General features: G+C 41.7%; 2 protein-coding genes across 3 annotated transcripts in view; one reads left to right on the top strand and one right to left on the bottom strand.

The window, feature by feature from the left end:
* Window positions 1–5,169, top strand: part of LOC110969651 (zinc finger protein OZF-like) — a 279,312-nt gene extending 274,143 nt beyond the window's left edge. For both annotated transcript variants that reach the window (XM_051953129.1, XM_051953128.1), the window contains one exon: window positions 1,415–5,169. In XM_051953129.1, the coding sequence (XP_051809089.1) occupies window positions 1,415–2,316 (902 nt within the window). In that variant the 3' untranslated portion in view covers window positions 2,317–5,169. The remainder of the gene's footprint in view (window positions 1–1,414) is intronic.
* Window positions 5,170–6,648: 1,479 nt separating this feature from the next.
* Window positions 6,649–10,947, bottom strand: LOC127535346 (zinc-binding protein A33-like). The gene has a single exon (XM_051953176.1). The coding sequence runs from the start codon at window positions 9,190–9,192 to the stop codon at window positions 7,801–7,803; it is 1,392 nt and encodes a 463-aa protein (XP_051809136.1). The 5' UTR covers window positions 9,193–10,947; the 3' UTR covers window positions 6,649–7,800.
* Window positions 10,948–15,259: the final 4,312 nt, after the last annotated feature.

The following is a 15,259-nucleotide window of genomic DNA, read 5'->3' as shown; positions in this document are numbered from 1 at the left end:
TCAGACCAGTTCTTAAACCGCTGTACTTGGACAGATCCAATCTGGATTAAGGTATCCCACAGAGGCCCATATTGGACTAGATCCAGCCCCAAAAACAGCTGTCCTACCATCTGGACTAAATAATGGCAGACAGGCAAAATATCCTTTAACGCACAGTTTCTGATTTGTAAAATATTTATTCTATTTGTGAAAACTAACAATAAAACTTAATATCACTGTTTTGTAATGCAAAACATGAGATTTCACTGCTTTTTCACATGTAAACCACTTTTGACCAGATCTACATCTAAAACTGTTGTATTTGGACTGATCCATTCTGAATTAGGCTAAAGAGTCTTTAAAGACTCAGAAATTTTGCTGCTTTATCACATCTAGATCACATTAATCCTGTTCCAGTCTAAAACCACTGTACTAAGATTGGTACAGTCTGGATTAGATTATCCTAGACAGAAGGATAAATAGATCATGATCACAAATGGAAAACCAGCGTTAGTAACTTGATAAATAATTTAGACAAGATCAGTCCAAGTCTGGATCCAAAGGCAAGTCCCAATGTACTTTTTGTCACCGAGTAATAGTTTAGTTTGTTGCAGTTTCAGGAGTCTTTCTTCTTAAGTTTTATGAATGGCTGCAACATCATACAGGAGCTGGATCCATATGAGCAGGTTTGTATATCTGAATGAAGTTGCAAGGACTTTTAAGACCTGACCAGCAGTTTTTTCTTCTTCTGTTGATGTTAGACTGTTTCTATCAGCTGAGAAAATTGTCCTAGCCTTACCAAGATGAAATGAAAGCATGGGGCAGAAATGTTAATTTACAAATATACTTCACAGTAAAACACTGCATTGCTCTCATTTTTACATTTACTGCTTTAAGTGCATTTGACTGATAGTACTTTCACTGAATTACATTTTGAATGCAGGACTTTATTTTGTGCGTTGTATTAGTGCATACACTTGATGAAAAGATCTAAATTTAAAATCACAAATCTGAGCTGAACAGTCGTCCTTACTCAATTCTCCTCATTTTTGCTGTCTACTCTCACATTATGAGCTCTGCTGGGTGGTTGATGTTGTACTGGAGGGCAGCAAACAAACAAAAGGAAAGCCTTCGATGTTTACGTTTATCCTCCTTAAAACTGCAAACCAAGCCTTCAGAAGAACATTCAGTTGCAATGCATGGCTGGCAACGTGTTATTCTGCGATGTCTCTGCCATTGTGATATTTCTTAATGAGGTATGGATCACCTTAAGGAGAAACATAGGCCGTTGCAATTTTGAGCTATGGTAGTTCTTTTTCTATATGCAAGTGAAACATATGTCCTGTTATTGGTTTAAAATGGAATATATTTGTACAGATATGTGTTTTTGTATCATCACATGAGGATGATTTCTCGTGTCTCTTTCTTCCTGCAGACCTCTTGCAACATGACTGTACAGATCAGGTGGCTCTTGCTGAGCAGCAGGTCTGTTACCAGGAGAGGAGCTCCAGCTTGGACCAGGAGGACCAAGAACCTCCAGAGATTAAGGAGGAACAACAGGAAATGTATACCAGCCTGTACCTAGAAGATCCAGAGCTTCAACAGAATAGAGAGCAACAGGATGAATTCTGCACCAGTCTGGATGAAGATGACCCAGGGACTCCACAGATTAAAGAGGAACAGGAGGACCTTTGCACCAGTCAAGAAGAAGAGCAGCTTACACTGAAGCAGGTGATAGATAGCTTTATGGTGACTCCTTATGAGGAAAGTGACCACAGTGAACCAGAACCAAATGATGACCAGCTCGTCTCCCACATCTCTCCTGTAGCTGAGAGCCAAGATCAGGACGGAAGCAACGCCTTTGAGTTTCTGTCCCAAATGAAAAAACATCACAGAATTCACACTGGCATGAAGCCATACTCTTGCAGCAGTTGTGGAAAAAGTTTCAGTCAAATTTGTGTTTTAAAACATCATGAACGAACACATACGCATGAGAAACCTTACCCCTGCAACATGTGTGAGAAAAGATTTAAAAATAAAAGCTCACTGAAACATCACATAAAAACTCACACCGGTGAAAAGCCATATTATTGTCAAACCTGTGGTAAAAGTTTCAGTCGAAGCCATCATTTGACTGTTCACATAAGAACACATACAGGTGAGAGACCGTACCCTTGTGGAATATGTGGGAAAAGTTTCACTCAGAATGGTAGTTTGAAAATCCACATAAGAACTCACACAGGTGAAAGGCCTTATTCTTGCAAAACCTGTGGGAAAAGTTTCGCTCATAGTTGGATTTTGACTGACCACGTAAGAACCCATACAGGTCAGAGGTGATTGTCCTGAAACATCTGTGGGCAAAATGATCAGGGGACCAAGCTTAAAATACCATGCGAGAGTTGATAAAGGTTAGTAGTAGATCTATCAGATGTAAAGTTACTTTGGATGGTTCTTGATAAATCATCCTGTGAGTTTGTTGCATGTCACACTGTGAGAGATGGATGAAATAAAATCTGCTGTCAGTCTACACAGTTGTTCTGACTGGCCGGGAGACTTTCCAGTGGACATATGGCAGCTCATACAGATACACATGGTATTTTTCATTTAATGCCTTTCTGCAACATTGAATGTGTGACTTTTGTGATGCATCAGCTTCTTATTGTTTCACATTTTGGAAGCTGACAAATTGTAGCAGATGTCCCACATGGTGTTTTAAAAAATAAAATTTATTTTTTAAAATAAGTTTGATAACAAGAATACTTGTTCAATTCTTCTTAATTGTGCGAATGGGTTTTGTAATTACTGGTGGTAATTCAATCAGTATTCCTTTTCTAATTTCATATTTTTATTCAAGCATTGATGCTTTGTGAAGTAATAATGTATTAACACCAGATTTACACTGAAGTCTAAGGAGTCACAGTTGATTAACTGAACGACTCTATACACTACCAGTCAAAAGTTTGGACAATCCTTCTTATTTAATGTGTTTTTTAAAATTATTTTCATGACAATTTACATTGTTGATACTCACTGAAGGCATCAAAAGTATGAATGAACACATTGAATTATTTAGTAAACAAAAAAGTGTGAAAGAAGTCTGCCTTCATCCAAAACCAACTAACATAGACTGGTACAGGAGCTCAGTTAAGGAAAGTGGACTTCATAGATGTTTCTAATAATGCTTCTACACAATCTCAGTGACATCCGTTTAGAGTGTAGTGAAAACAGAAACCACATTTTGTCAGACAGAAAAATAGAGAGGGTGTCCACCTCCCAGATACCCAGGATGATGTCTCCAATTGGGACCAGCTGAGAGCTCTGAGCATTCAGCTGAACAACCACCTCTGAAAGTGATGCTGGGACCAGACTATTTGGATAACGCCTTTGACTCCTCATTATAAGGGTCCGAGATGGCCAGCTCCTTTCATGTCCTAATCTTCCAGATCTGAGCCAGAGTATTTGTAGATTGGATGAGAGCAGCTGACCCCACAGGAGACGAAGCACCAACATGCCACCAGCACCTGCCTGTACTGTGGAAAATCTGACCATGACATCGCCAACTGTCCCACTCATCTGGCAAAAGGCCCAGCTCACCCTTAACTGGAAGGATATTGGTGAGTCATACCTCAATGACATCCCCTCAATGCTTACAGTTCTCCCCCTTCTTCTGTTGCCAGACCCAGTCACTCCCAGTAACCGCCCTGATCGACTCTGGAGCCAAGGAGAACTTCATGGTCAGCTGCAAATTTCAGCTGAGCCTCTCACCTCTCCTCTAGAGGTCTGAGCCCTGAATGGACTTCGTATCACCAAAGTTAGCTTCATGGTTAGATCCCTGCATTCCTGCTTCAACTTCCATGGCCTGAGCACTACCACCGCAAATAACAGGTACCCATACTTCTGATCAGCTCCATATTGATACCTCTCCATGGAGACACCATCTTCATTGAGCTGACCTGCAGATTATCAATCTTTCTGTTGGACTCCTGATGCCTTTCACGTCTTTCAGGGCCTCAAATATTGTTTCATCTCTGCGGTAGAGAAAAATTCTGACCTCAGGAATGGAGAGCTGCTGGCCGTACAGCTAGCCCTTGAAGAATGGAAACACTGGTTTGAGGGAGCAGAGCAGCCATTTATCACGGAGAGAGACCACAAGAACCTTGAGTATATCCAATCCATCAAGAGACTAAACTCCCGCCAGGCAAGGCTGGAGGGCATTTTTCTGGAAGGTTCAGGTTCTCTTTAACCTATCAACCCAGTTCCTGGGACATCATTCCCGATGTCCCATCTAGGCAGTTCTCTGTGGAGGACTCCTCTGGGGATCCTGGAACCATCATGCCCAAGATGTGACTTGTTGCTTCGCTTACCTGGGAAGTGGAGTCACAGGTTCACCAAGCCCAGTCCCTGCAAACATACTCAGGTAACGACCCTCCTAACTCAGTGTTTGTACCAGACTCTGAACATTCTCAGGTTCGCCAGTGGGTCCATTTCTTCCAGCTAACCTGACACCCAAGAACCCCCCAACAACCCCTGTCCTTCCCCCTCCACCACCCAGGATAATGGACAACGCAATCGCCTACACCGTGAGATGCCTTCTGGACTTTTGACATTGTGGGCATGGCTTTCAGTATCTGGTTGACAGGAAAGGCTCTGGTCCTGTGGAGCACAGCTGGATTTCCCAGTGCCAAATCCTGGACCCAACCCTCATCTGGGATTTCACCTGTCAGCATCCAGATTGGATGAGTCTCTGACCTGCTCTGTAACACTTATGAATGTATATCAAATATCAGAGGGGGAAAACTAACCAGAAAAAAATACTACAACATCTGAAAAAAAAAGTCTGCTTCCTTGTACATGGATGTTTACTGGACTGAAATCATTTAAATGACTGACAGTTATTTAATTTCTGACTGGCTGCTTATGTTTCACTAAGGTTAGTGTATAACATTCTAACAATGTTGTCAAAAATATTTTAAAAATTATTGTACTGTTTTTAAAGGACAATATCCTGCTTTAGAACAATAATATTCTTGGAACAAAAGATTCACTGTATTTCCTAAAAAGCACTTTGAATAACCTGCATATGATCAGGTTCTATATAAATACATGTGATTTCTTTGTTGGTTGGGCTTGTTGCCACATTACATAGGTCACACTGTAATCTCTGCTGCTCTGATAAAGATACTCAGTTAACTCTGGTGCTCTGTTGATTGTAGCTGCCAATAAACAGAGATTCTGTTACTGAACAAATGAACGGAAATGTCTGCTGGGACTCTGAAGGACAGTCCAGAGTTGCTTGAAGTACGTCTGGACCCTTTCAGAGTACGGCTGAGGAACAGACATATTTTTACATTTTTACAACACATCAAACGAGTGAATCTAAGAGAAGTGATGATGATGCTTTTTGCTACACAAACCTCCTTTGCACTCAGTGTCTTCGTTCTATTTGTGTCTCAGTCAGATGTGATCTGACTGAGACAACTGCTGGTAAAACCCTGTAATAACTCTGATACTGTGTGTGTTGCCAGCTGTTAAATTATATGTTTAATCATGAACCCAGTTGTCTGTGTAGGTTCTCATTCATCCAGGTCATGGTTATCCAAAGTAGTTTAAATCAATCCACTGGACCTTAAGAAAGTTCCTTGAAGACATTTCACCTCTCATCCAAGAGGCTTTTTCTCTCCTTCTCTTCCGTCTTCACTGGGTTGTTCTCCTTTCTGGATCTTGTGTGAGCCTTCACAAAGGTCCAGTCAGGGTATCCACAAGTTTTCAGTGCCCCTTTCACACAAGATCCAGAAAGGAGAACAACCCAGTGAAGATGGAAGATAAGGAGAGCAGGCGCAACAATATAGTGATCCCATATGTGTCTGGTGTGTCTGAAAAACTGAGGAGGATTTTCAACAAACACCAGATCCCTGTCTTTTTTTAAGCCAAATAACACCCTCAGGCAAAGACTGGTCCACCCAAAAGACCCCACACCACACAGCCAGAAGAGCAACCTGGTATATGCAGTTAAATGCAGCAAGGAATGCTCAGATCCCTACATAGGGGAAACCAAACAGCCACTTAAGAAGCGCATGGCTAAACACAGGAGAGCCAGTTCCTCAGGACAGGATTCGGCAGTCTTCCTTCACATTAAGGAAGAAGGACACTTGTCTCAGGACACCAATGTTCAGATTTTAGACAGGAAGGACAGATGGTTTGAGCGAGGACTGAAAGAAGCCATCTCTGAACAGGGGGGGTGGTCTGCGACATCATCTTTCGCCAATTTACAATCAGGTCCTTTCAAAACTCCCCAAAAGAACTACTCAGCAGACCCATGCTGATGACCACCATTAGCACACGAGGGCTCAGTGACATCTGTGCATTTCAACGACCCCCACCGATACTCACAACGACCATTGTTGTGTAGTCAGATGAGTTTTGGTATTGGTCGTTGGAATAATAGCCCTGGACACACCTCACAGAGGTTTAAAAGCTGAGGCAACACCAACCACCACCAGAACTGAAGAAGCCTCTTGGATGAGAGGTGAAACGTCTTCAAGGAACTTTCTTAAAGTCTGGTGGATTGATTTAAACTACTCTGGATCAACCTAGTTAATGAGAAGCAGACTGATGGTAGGTTCAGGACATAAAGGAGATGGATCAATATCTACAAACAGCACAGTGATTTTCAGCATCTTCTTCTGGTCCTTAGAGTTGGTAATATTTGTCTGTTGGATGAACAACCTGTTAACCAACTCTTCAAAGTGAACTGAAACGCCATTATCATTGATGGAATCAGGAGTTTTCAGCAGCATCAGCCCAGCTGCTACCTAAGAGCTCTGCTGTCAGCTCAGCTATGATGCTCAGAGTTAAACTTATTAAAAACTCATTAAAACACAGAAACAACCAGAATGTCGTCACCAGGAGGCCCCAGGCTGAAGAAAGCAGGAGAGACCGCACATGAGTTGTTACTAAAAAAGAGGTTTATTTTAACATCAGTAACGGATTTACTGGACACAGGTTGGTCCAGAAAGTCGCTGCTATGCAGTTACTCCCAGAGAGCCTCACATGTGATCTGAGCATAAAGCTCTACTCAGGTTCTCTGTCACTTCAGGATTAAAAGCTGCAAACTACAAGAACCTGCCACCAAACAGAATGGAACAAACCCCAGTAACTGAACAGAAACCTTCAACCAAAATGCACAATATTAAAGCATTTAACAAATTCAAAGTAAAACGGAAAGAAAAAAGACAAAAGGACTAAATTATTGCCCTCCCAAGAGAAATATGTAAATGTATGTTTTACCCCAAATTAGAATTTTACCCAAAACTTAAACTACAAATTTGCAAACACATCAAAAGATACTCAAACCACATTATTCATGATTAAATTTGAAAGAAAAGAGAAATGCAAATAAAATGCCACTCAAAGCACAATTTCAGCTCACATGTAAAAAGAAAATGAAATCACAGTTTAAAGTTTCATTCAGTAATATATGTAGTTAACGATCAAAGCTAATTTCCTATCAGAAAATGAACAGAACACATTCAGAACTGATCTGATGATCAAAGTTTTTCAGTGTTTCTACAGTAATATTAATCTTTGTCTAAATAATCCTATGAACCGATGATTATTCTGATCACAACATAGCCATGTCAAACAATACACTGATTGAGAAAGATGTACGGATACAAAGACTGTTTTCTTTATGTCAGTCCAAAGTCTGTTGCTGTTTTCTGTGTTTGTGTTCAGAGTTCACAAAGTCCTGTTGTGGAATCTTCTCCTTGTCTGTGGGTTTTGGAGAGTTTGCATGTTAGTGACAGAGATCATCATCATCTGTTAGTGTTGTTCTACAGTCACACACACCTTCACTGGTAGGATCTTTAGTGGCTCACTTGACCAAGTGTAAAAATATGGAAACATCCTCTCAGTGAAGGTGTGTGTGAAGGTGTGTATGTGTGTGTTAGTATCAGGATCAGAGAACGACAGTTTTCCTTTGTTCCAGTCCAGATTCACTCTGATCCTCTGGAGTTTGTTCTGCACTGGGACAACAATGGGGAGACGTGATGGGGAGAATGCTTTGTGTTCATCCTTATAGAACAATATTATCCATAATGCAGGTCGTATGTTTCCTTTCCTCTGGACGGATTCTGCTGAAACACCCAGTGACCAGCCTGAACTATCTCCAACCTCAACATCCCAGCTGTGAGTCCCCGAGTTGAAGCCCTCAGAACTCAGGACTGAGAAGTGATCTTTAAACCTCTCTGGATTATCAGGAAGCTGCTGTTTAACTCCTCCTCTCACACTGGTCAGATCTTCAGACAGGATCAGTTTTGAATCAGAAGTGTTTGGGTCCAGAATCAGAGGAGTGTAGGAGACCATGTCCTTCATCTTGTTCCAGATGTTGAAGCTCAGGTTGCCCAGATGTTTAGCCTGGTCTATCAGAGCTCCTGAGTACAGCTGTGGATCCTCCAGCAGGGGGCAGTGCTGGACTCTTTCCACTGCAGCCTTGTAGTTTAGCAGGAATGAGACGTCTTCAGCTCTCAGCTGCTCCTCTGTGGCTCTGACTGTGTCTGAAAGATGTGCTATCTCTCTGCTCAGAGCCTCCATCTTCTCCTTCATCATCCCAGTCTTCTGCTCCTCTTCCTCCCACAGTGCAGCCATCCTGGCCTCCTCTTCCTTCTTAAGAAAGTGGTGAAGCTTCTTGAATTCATCCTGAATCAGCCTCTCTGTGTGTCGGGCCTGGACCTGAATGTGTTTTGCTGTTTGATCAAAGTTGACTTTAGCTTGTTCAGAAACCTTTAACTTGTTCTTTAAGGGCTCCAGAGTTTCCTGAAGTTGCTTCCTGTGTTGTCGTGCAGCTTCATCGATGGGTCTGAATGTGTGGTTGGAGTGTTTTTCTGAATCTCTGCAGACGACACACACTGGCTGCTGATGGTCCAGACAGAAGAGTTTGAGTTTCTCAAAGTGCAGACTGCAGAGAAACTCTGAACATCTCTGACCTCTCTGCTGTAAGAAAATCTCACACAGATTCTTCAACACCATGTTAGGATGTATCAGATCATTTAAGTGCTGTCTTTTACAAACTGGACACTCACGGTTTGGATTCTCAGTCCACCAGCTCTGCAGACAGACTTTACAGAAGCTGTGGCTACATGACAGGATGACAGGATCTTTAAAGATGTCATGGCAGACAGGACAGCAGAGATCCTCCTCTAATCTGGAAGCCATTTAGTCTCTGAGTGAAGCTGAAAACACAGCAGGTCGACGGCTGCAACAGGAAATGTGAGAGTCACACTCTGCTCCTTGAAAAGTGTAGAACTGGTTCAGAGTGTGGAGTCAGCAGCAGGTTGAAGTGGCAGCATTCCAGTATCTCCAGTGTTTACGGTGTTTCCAGTATTCCCAGTATTCTCTACAGTCTAAGTAGAAGTGTTCTCAGTATCTCTTTTCAGTGAGGCAGAATAACAACCTGTGTCCTGGATTGTACAGCGGAATATAGTCAGAGATCAGAGTTCAAAGACAGCAGGCAATGAGCCAGCAGCATCTGTAGATCAATAACTGAATCAGACGTCAGCAGACTGAAGGAAACTGAGCCAGTCAGTTTAAAGGGGTGAATAATAACTATAGAGTCTGCAACTGCAGTAAAGGAATTTAATCAAGATATAATATAGTAGGTATAGTAATATGGGTTATATTTGACATCTGAACTGACAGAGGGGACACAATGGACCTCGTCTGTATTTTTGTTTTCAAGGTGGAGTTGTGAAAGTCCTCATTTGTAGGATTAGTTGTTAGAAGTTTAAGCCTTTAAAAGTGGTTCAGACATGTGGATAAGAAGCATGTCAAGCCCTACAGACCTCCATGTTTAACTGTCCAACTGTCCTCACAATATCCTCGTCCAATAGCAGTGTTCTCCTCTGACATCATCATCAACAACGTAAAATTTGCAATATTGAAAAACATAATACAAAATTGTTCTTTTTCCTACACGCTCGTAGAACTGGAGTTGCATCGAGTAAATACTATTTGATATTGTTCAGAGAGGACACTTGGTCTGATTTAACCATTTATTTCAGAATGACAGACATTTGTGTTTGGCAGGGACTCTGCTCGAGTGTTGCTTTGGAACAGTTTTATAACAGTTCATTAGATCACAAACCCCCAAACCTGCACTACCGAAGACAGAAAATGAGTCACCTGGAAATTTAATGGTTTCTAATGAAATTTACCTATGTGTCGTGACAAGTGTGTCACATTTTCTTTGATTTCATGTAAGCAACATAACCTTCTCATCCGAATGCATATAATTAGCAGCATGCTGAATGCAAACAAATGAACATCTGGCAAGGTACTGTTATAGATACTTGATATGAAGGAAATATACTATGTGAAAAGCAAGACAATGAGTGGTGTCAAGCATGATACAATTCCTATAAATTGTCCAATCATGCATGGCATTCATGAACTGAGGAGATTTCTGAAACTACTAAAATCAGGGTAAGAACCGTCCAACACGTCACTAAAACCTGAAGGATAGTGGTGAATCATCATCTTCAGGGAAGAAATGCGGTCCGTCATGTGGTCTGATGAGTCCAAATTTACCCTGTTCCAAAGCGATGGACGCAGCACAGTAAGAAGAGAGGCGGATGAAGTGATGTACTCATCATGCCTAGTGCCTACCATACAAGCCTGTTGGGGCAGTGTTATGATCTGGGGTTGTTGCAGTTGATCATGTCTAGGTTCAGCAATGTTCTGTTCCCAAAGAATGAGGTGAACTGACTACCTGAATATACAGAATGACCAGGTCTTTCCATCAATGGAGTTTTTCTTCCCTGATGACACGGGCATGTTTCAAGATGAGAGTGCCAGGATTCATGGGCTCACATTGTGAATGAGTGGATCAGGGAGCAGAAGATGTCATTTTCACACATGGATTGACCTCCATAGAGTCCAGAGCTCAGCCCCACTGAGAATCTTTGGGATGTTGTGGAAAAGAACGTTCTAAAAAAACGTAATTTTGTGGATTGGTCTGACTCTCCCATCATCAAAACAAAATTTTGGGGAAAAAAAAGAATGCAAGTCCAGACAGAAATAAATGCTGTGACATTGCAGAAGCTTATCGAAACAATGCCACAGCCAATGTGTGCTGATCTCAAAGCTAAAGGTGGTCCAACAAAATATTAGAATGTGCAACTTTTTTGGCTGGGCCGTATATAATATTAGTTTACTGCAATACTTGATAGAGCTGAGACCCTATGGTATTATTAAGCTTCTGCTTGTACAGGAGTGGTTTCAATAATGTAGTGACCAACAAACACACCAGTGGCTCTGAGACACATCAACAGTTTTTTGGAGCTTTGGCTCAAACTGCATGGATTATTTAGAATGTTGTGGTTGGACTGTTGGGTGATTGTGGGCGTCAACTGTGTGAAACATGTTTGCATTTTGAAAAGTGGGCAGTGATTGAATTCTGATGCTGGTCTCCACACATGGACAATGTTCTTCATTTTCCTGTAACATTATGCAAATATTTTGGAAAAGAACTGACTATAGTCTGTGATCTCAACGTTCCTAAAACATTGCCAGAATGTTCAGACTTTGAACAGATAAAATTCCGTCAAATGTTTTGTGAACATTAGATTAAAACTGGATCTTTAAAACACTGACAGCTTTTAGGGGGAAATTCACCAACTTTGTGGGAACATTTCCTGCTAGCTGGAGAATCTCAGCAGAGCTTCTTTCAACAAGTAAAGCTTCAATCTGCACTGAGAGCTTCACCAGCTGCTGCATCACAGTGTTGTTCTGCTTCTGATGAGAATAAAAGAACTGCAGCAGGAGGTAAAACCAGTCCAGCAACATCACAGACATTCAATGTAAAACACACACGGTCTCTGTGTGAAGTGGTTGACTCTTCAGCTACTGAACTACAGATGCTGTTGTCTCATTAACTGCTGTGTTTAATCCCTGTATCCAGTGTTGGGCAAGCTACTTGGAAACTATAATGAGCTACACTACCAGCTACTCCGTGTTAAATCAAGCTTTACTACACTGAAGCTATGACCCACAGAAATGTAGCAAGCTAAGCTACAGCAATATGGCCAAAGTAGCTTAATACATTCAAGTTAATTTTTTTTCTTACCAAAAAAATTCAGGGACTAATGAAGTCAGTCAAACGGAGACAAGAAAATGCTGACTTGTTTATTATTAAACCATCATTTTTGTTCTCAGTGCTCCAAACTTAGTAAGTTGATGCACTGAGGAATATGTGGAGCTATATTTAAAATGAATCAACCTTTTTACATTAGAAATCATTGTTTTGATTTTCTTTTTAGTTTGTATTGCAGACATAATGTATCTGATAATTAAGTTGCAGTAGCTTATATTAACACACCACTTACATTGGAGGGTATAATAGGTTACATTTGATATCATTTCCATATAAAGTAAGCAATATTATAGTAAGACAATATTATACATAATTTGGGTATTAAATCAAGTTTTATTTCTTAAGTCTAATATCTATGTAAAATCATTCAATGCTTTCCCAAAGTGCTGTATCCACTACTACTTAACTCAATTTTGGTCTTGAGTGTAAGATTAAGATATTTAATCATTTATGCCATCACTTTTGTTACCCTTTCTGTTATTTTTTTCAGCCATTTGCTCATTAGTGTTAACAGTAATACTGAAGAAGACAGATTTTGGTTTTACTGTTACCTCGTTTTCTCCCATACCTCTTCCCTCCTATATGTATCAGTTTAATTATTTAATCCCCCAATTTATACATATTCACACACTGCCACCACAACCTTACGCTTAATTTAACTAATTTACTGCCACGCGAATTTTAGATGTTGAAAAGTAGCTCGTTTGTGTGCGCATCTTATACTGCGGTTGACATGTGGTGGTTAGCTAACTGCTGCTGGTTGTGCATATTCGGTAGTCACCTGTATATGGGTTCTCAGATTTGTATTTGACGTCTTTGAAGTTGACAGAAACTTCGCCTTGGGCTGGCACAGTAGGTATCTGAAAACAACTTTTCTCCGTTTTTTCACAAAAACTCGTATAACTATTTAGGTAGGGCCACGGTGACTCTGACTCCTTCGGTTGCTCCTCGTCTTCTCCCTCCTTCTCTGCCATCTCTCAGTGAACTGAAGCGAGCGTCTGTGTGTGTGGATCCAGTGAGTCGCAGGAAGGGATTGTTGAATGACGACATCAACAGTTCCTCCGCTTCTTTTGGTCGACACAGACATGTCAGCGTTTGGAGAGGATGTCACTGTCTGATCCTTAAAAGTGTGAGATGAGACTGCAGCAGAGCAGAAAGCTCCGCTTCAAGCAGTTCAACATTCATCATTTTAAAATATAGTTTTTTGCGTTCGCTACCGCGCTACATGACCAAAAGATCAGCTAAGCTGTTGAAACGTTTTTTGATTTTGTAAACAACGACGCTATCACGTCGTTACAGAAAAATGTAGTTAAACTACTAATGACGCTATTTGTAGTGACGTTACTGCCCAACACTGCCTGTATCAGATTTCACTGTACAAACCAGGAAACAGGTTGCTGTTGTCGTGACAACTAAATTTACATTAAACTCCACCTCTCACCTGATTTGACTGAGACTCACTAGGAAACAGGTTGTTATTCTGCCTCACTGAAAAGAAACATTGACAGACAGATGACAAGATTCACCTTCAGACTCAAACCACCACTTCTACTAAGACTGAAGAGAACACTGGGAATACTGGAAATACTGGAAACACTGTCAACGCTGGAGATACTGAATGCTGCCACTTCAACCTGCTGCTGACTCCACACTCTGAACCAGTTCTACACTTTTCAAGGAGCAGAGTGTCACTCTCACATTTCCTGTTGCTGCCGTTGGCCTGCTGTGTTTTCAGCTTCACTCAGAGACTAAATGGCTTCCAGATTAGAGGAGGATCTCTGCTGTCCTGTCTGCCATGACATCTTTAAAGATCCTGTCATGCTGTTATGTAGCCACAGCTTCTGTAAAGTCTGTCTGCAGAGCTGGTGGACTGAGAAGCCAAACCGTGAGTGTCCAGTTTGTAAAAGAAGACATTCAAATGATGTGTTACCTCCTAACTTGGCCCTGAAGAATCTGTGTGAGAGTTTCTTACAGGATAAACGTCAGAGATGTTCAGAGATTCTCTGCAGTCTGCACTCTGAGGAACTCAAACTCTTCTGTCTGGACCATCAGCAGCCAGTGTGTGTCGTCTGCAGAGATTCAGAAAAACACTCCAACCACACATTCAGACCCATCGATGAAGCTGCACGACAACACAGGAAGCAACTTCAGGAAACTCTGGAGCCCTTAAAGAATAAAGTAAAGGTTTCTGAACAAGTTAAAGTCAAGTTTGATCAAACAGCAAAACACATTCAGGTCCAGGCCCGAAACACAGAGAGGCAGATTCAGGATCAGTTCAAGAAGCTTCGTCAGTTTCTTAAGAAGGAAGAGGAGGCCAGGATGGCTGCACTGAGGGAGGAAGAGGAGCAGAAGACTGGGATGATGAAGGAGAAGATGGAGGCTCTGAGCAGAGAGATAGCACATCTTTCAGACACAGTCAGAGCCACAGAGGAGCAGCTGAGAGCTGAAGATGTCTCATTCCTGCTAAACTACAAGGCTGCAGTGGAAAGAGTCCAGCACTGCCCCCTGCTGGAGGATCCACAGCTGCACTCAGAAGCTCTGATAGACCAGGCCAAACATCTGGGCAACCTGGGCTTCAACATCTGGAACAAGATGAAGGACATGGTCTCCTACACTCCTCTGATTCTGGACCCAAACACTGCTGGTTCAAAACTCATCCTGTCTGAAGATCTGACCAGTTTGATCCAAGCAGCTGAACAGCAGCTTCCTGATAATCCAGAGAGGTTGCAAAGTCAGTGCTCAGTCCTGAGCTCTGAGGGCTTCAACTCAGGGACTCACAGCTGGGACATCGAGGTTGGAGACAGTACTTTCTGGGGAATGGGTGTTTTAGCAGAATCTGTCCAGAGGAAAGAAAACCTGAGACCTGGATTATGGTCAATATGGTTCCAGTTTGAGAAATACAGAGCATCCTCCCCATCACATCCAGACACTGATCTCCCAGTGCAGAAGAAGTTTGAGAGGATCAGAGTGAATCTGGACTGGAACAAAGGAAAACTGTCGTTCTCTGATCCTGATACTAACACACACATACACACCTTCACACACACCTTCACTGAGAGGATGTTTCCATATTTTAATATTCGGAATAATAAACCACTAAAGATCCTACCAGTGAAGGTGTGTGTGACTGTA

This window comes from Acanthochromis polyacanthus, chromosome 9, assembly GCF_021347895.1.
Source record: "Acanthochromis polyacanthus isolate Apoly-LR-REF ecotype Palm Island chromosome 9, KAUST_Apoly_ChrSc, whole genome shotgun sequence".
Lineage (NCBI taxonomy): Eukaryota > Metazoa > Chordata > Actinopteri > Pomacentridae > Acanthochromis > Acanthochromis polyacanthus.
The sequence above is the reverse complement of the archived record's forward strand: the minus strand, read 5'-3'. Positions and strand labels throughout refer to the sequence as shown.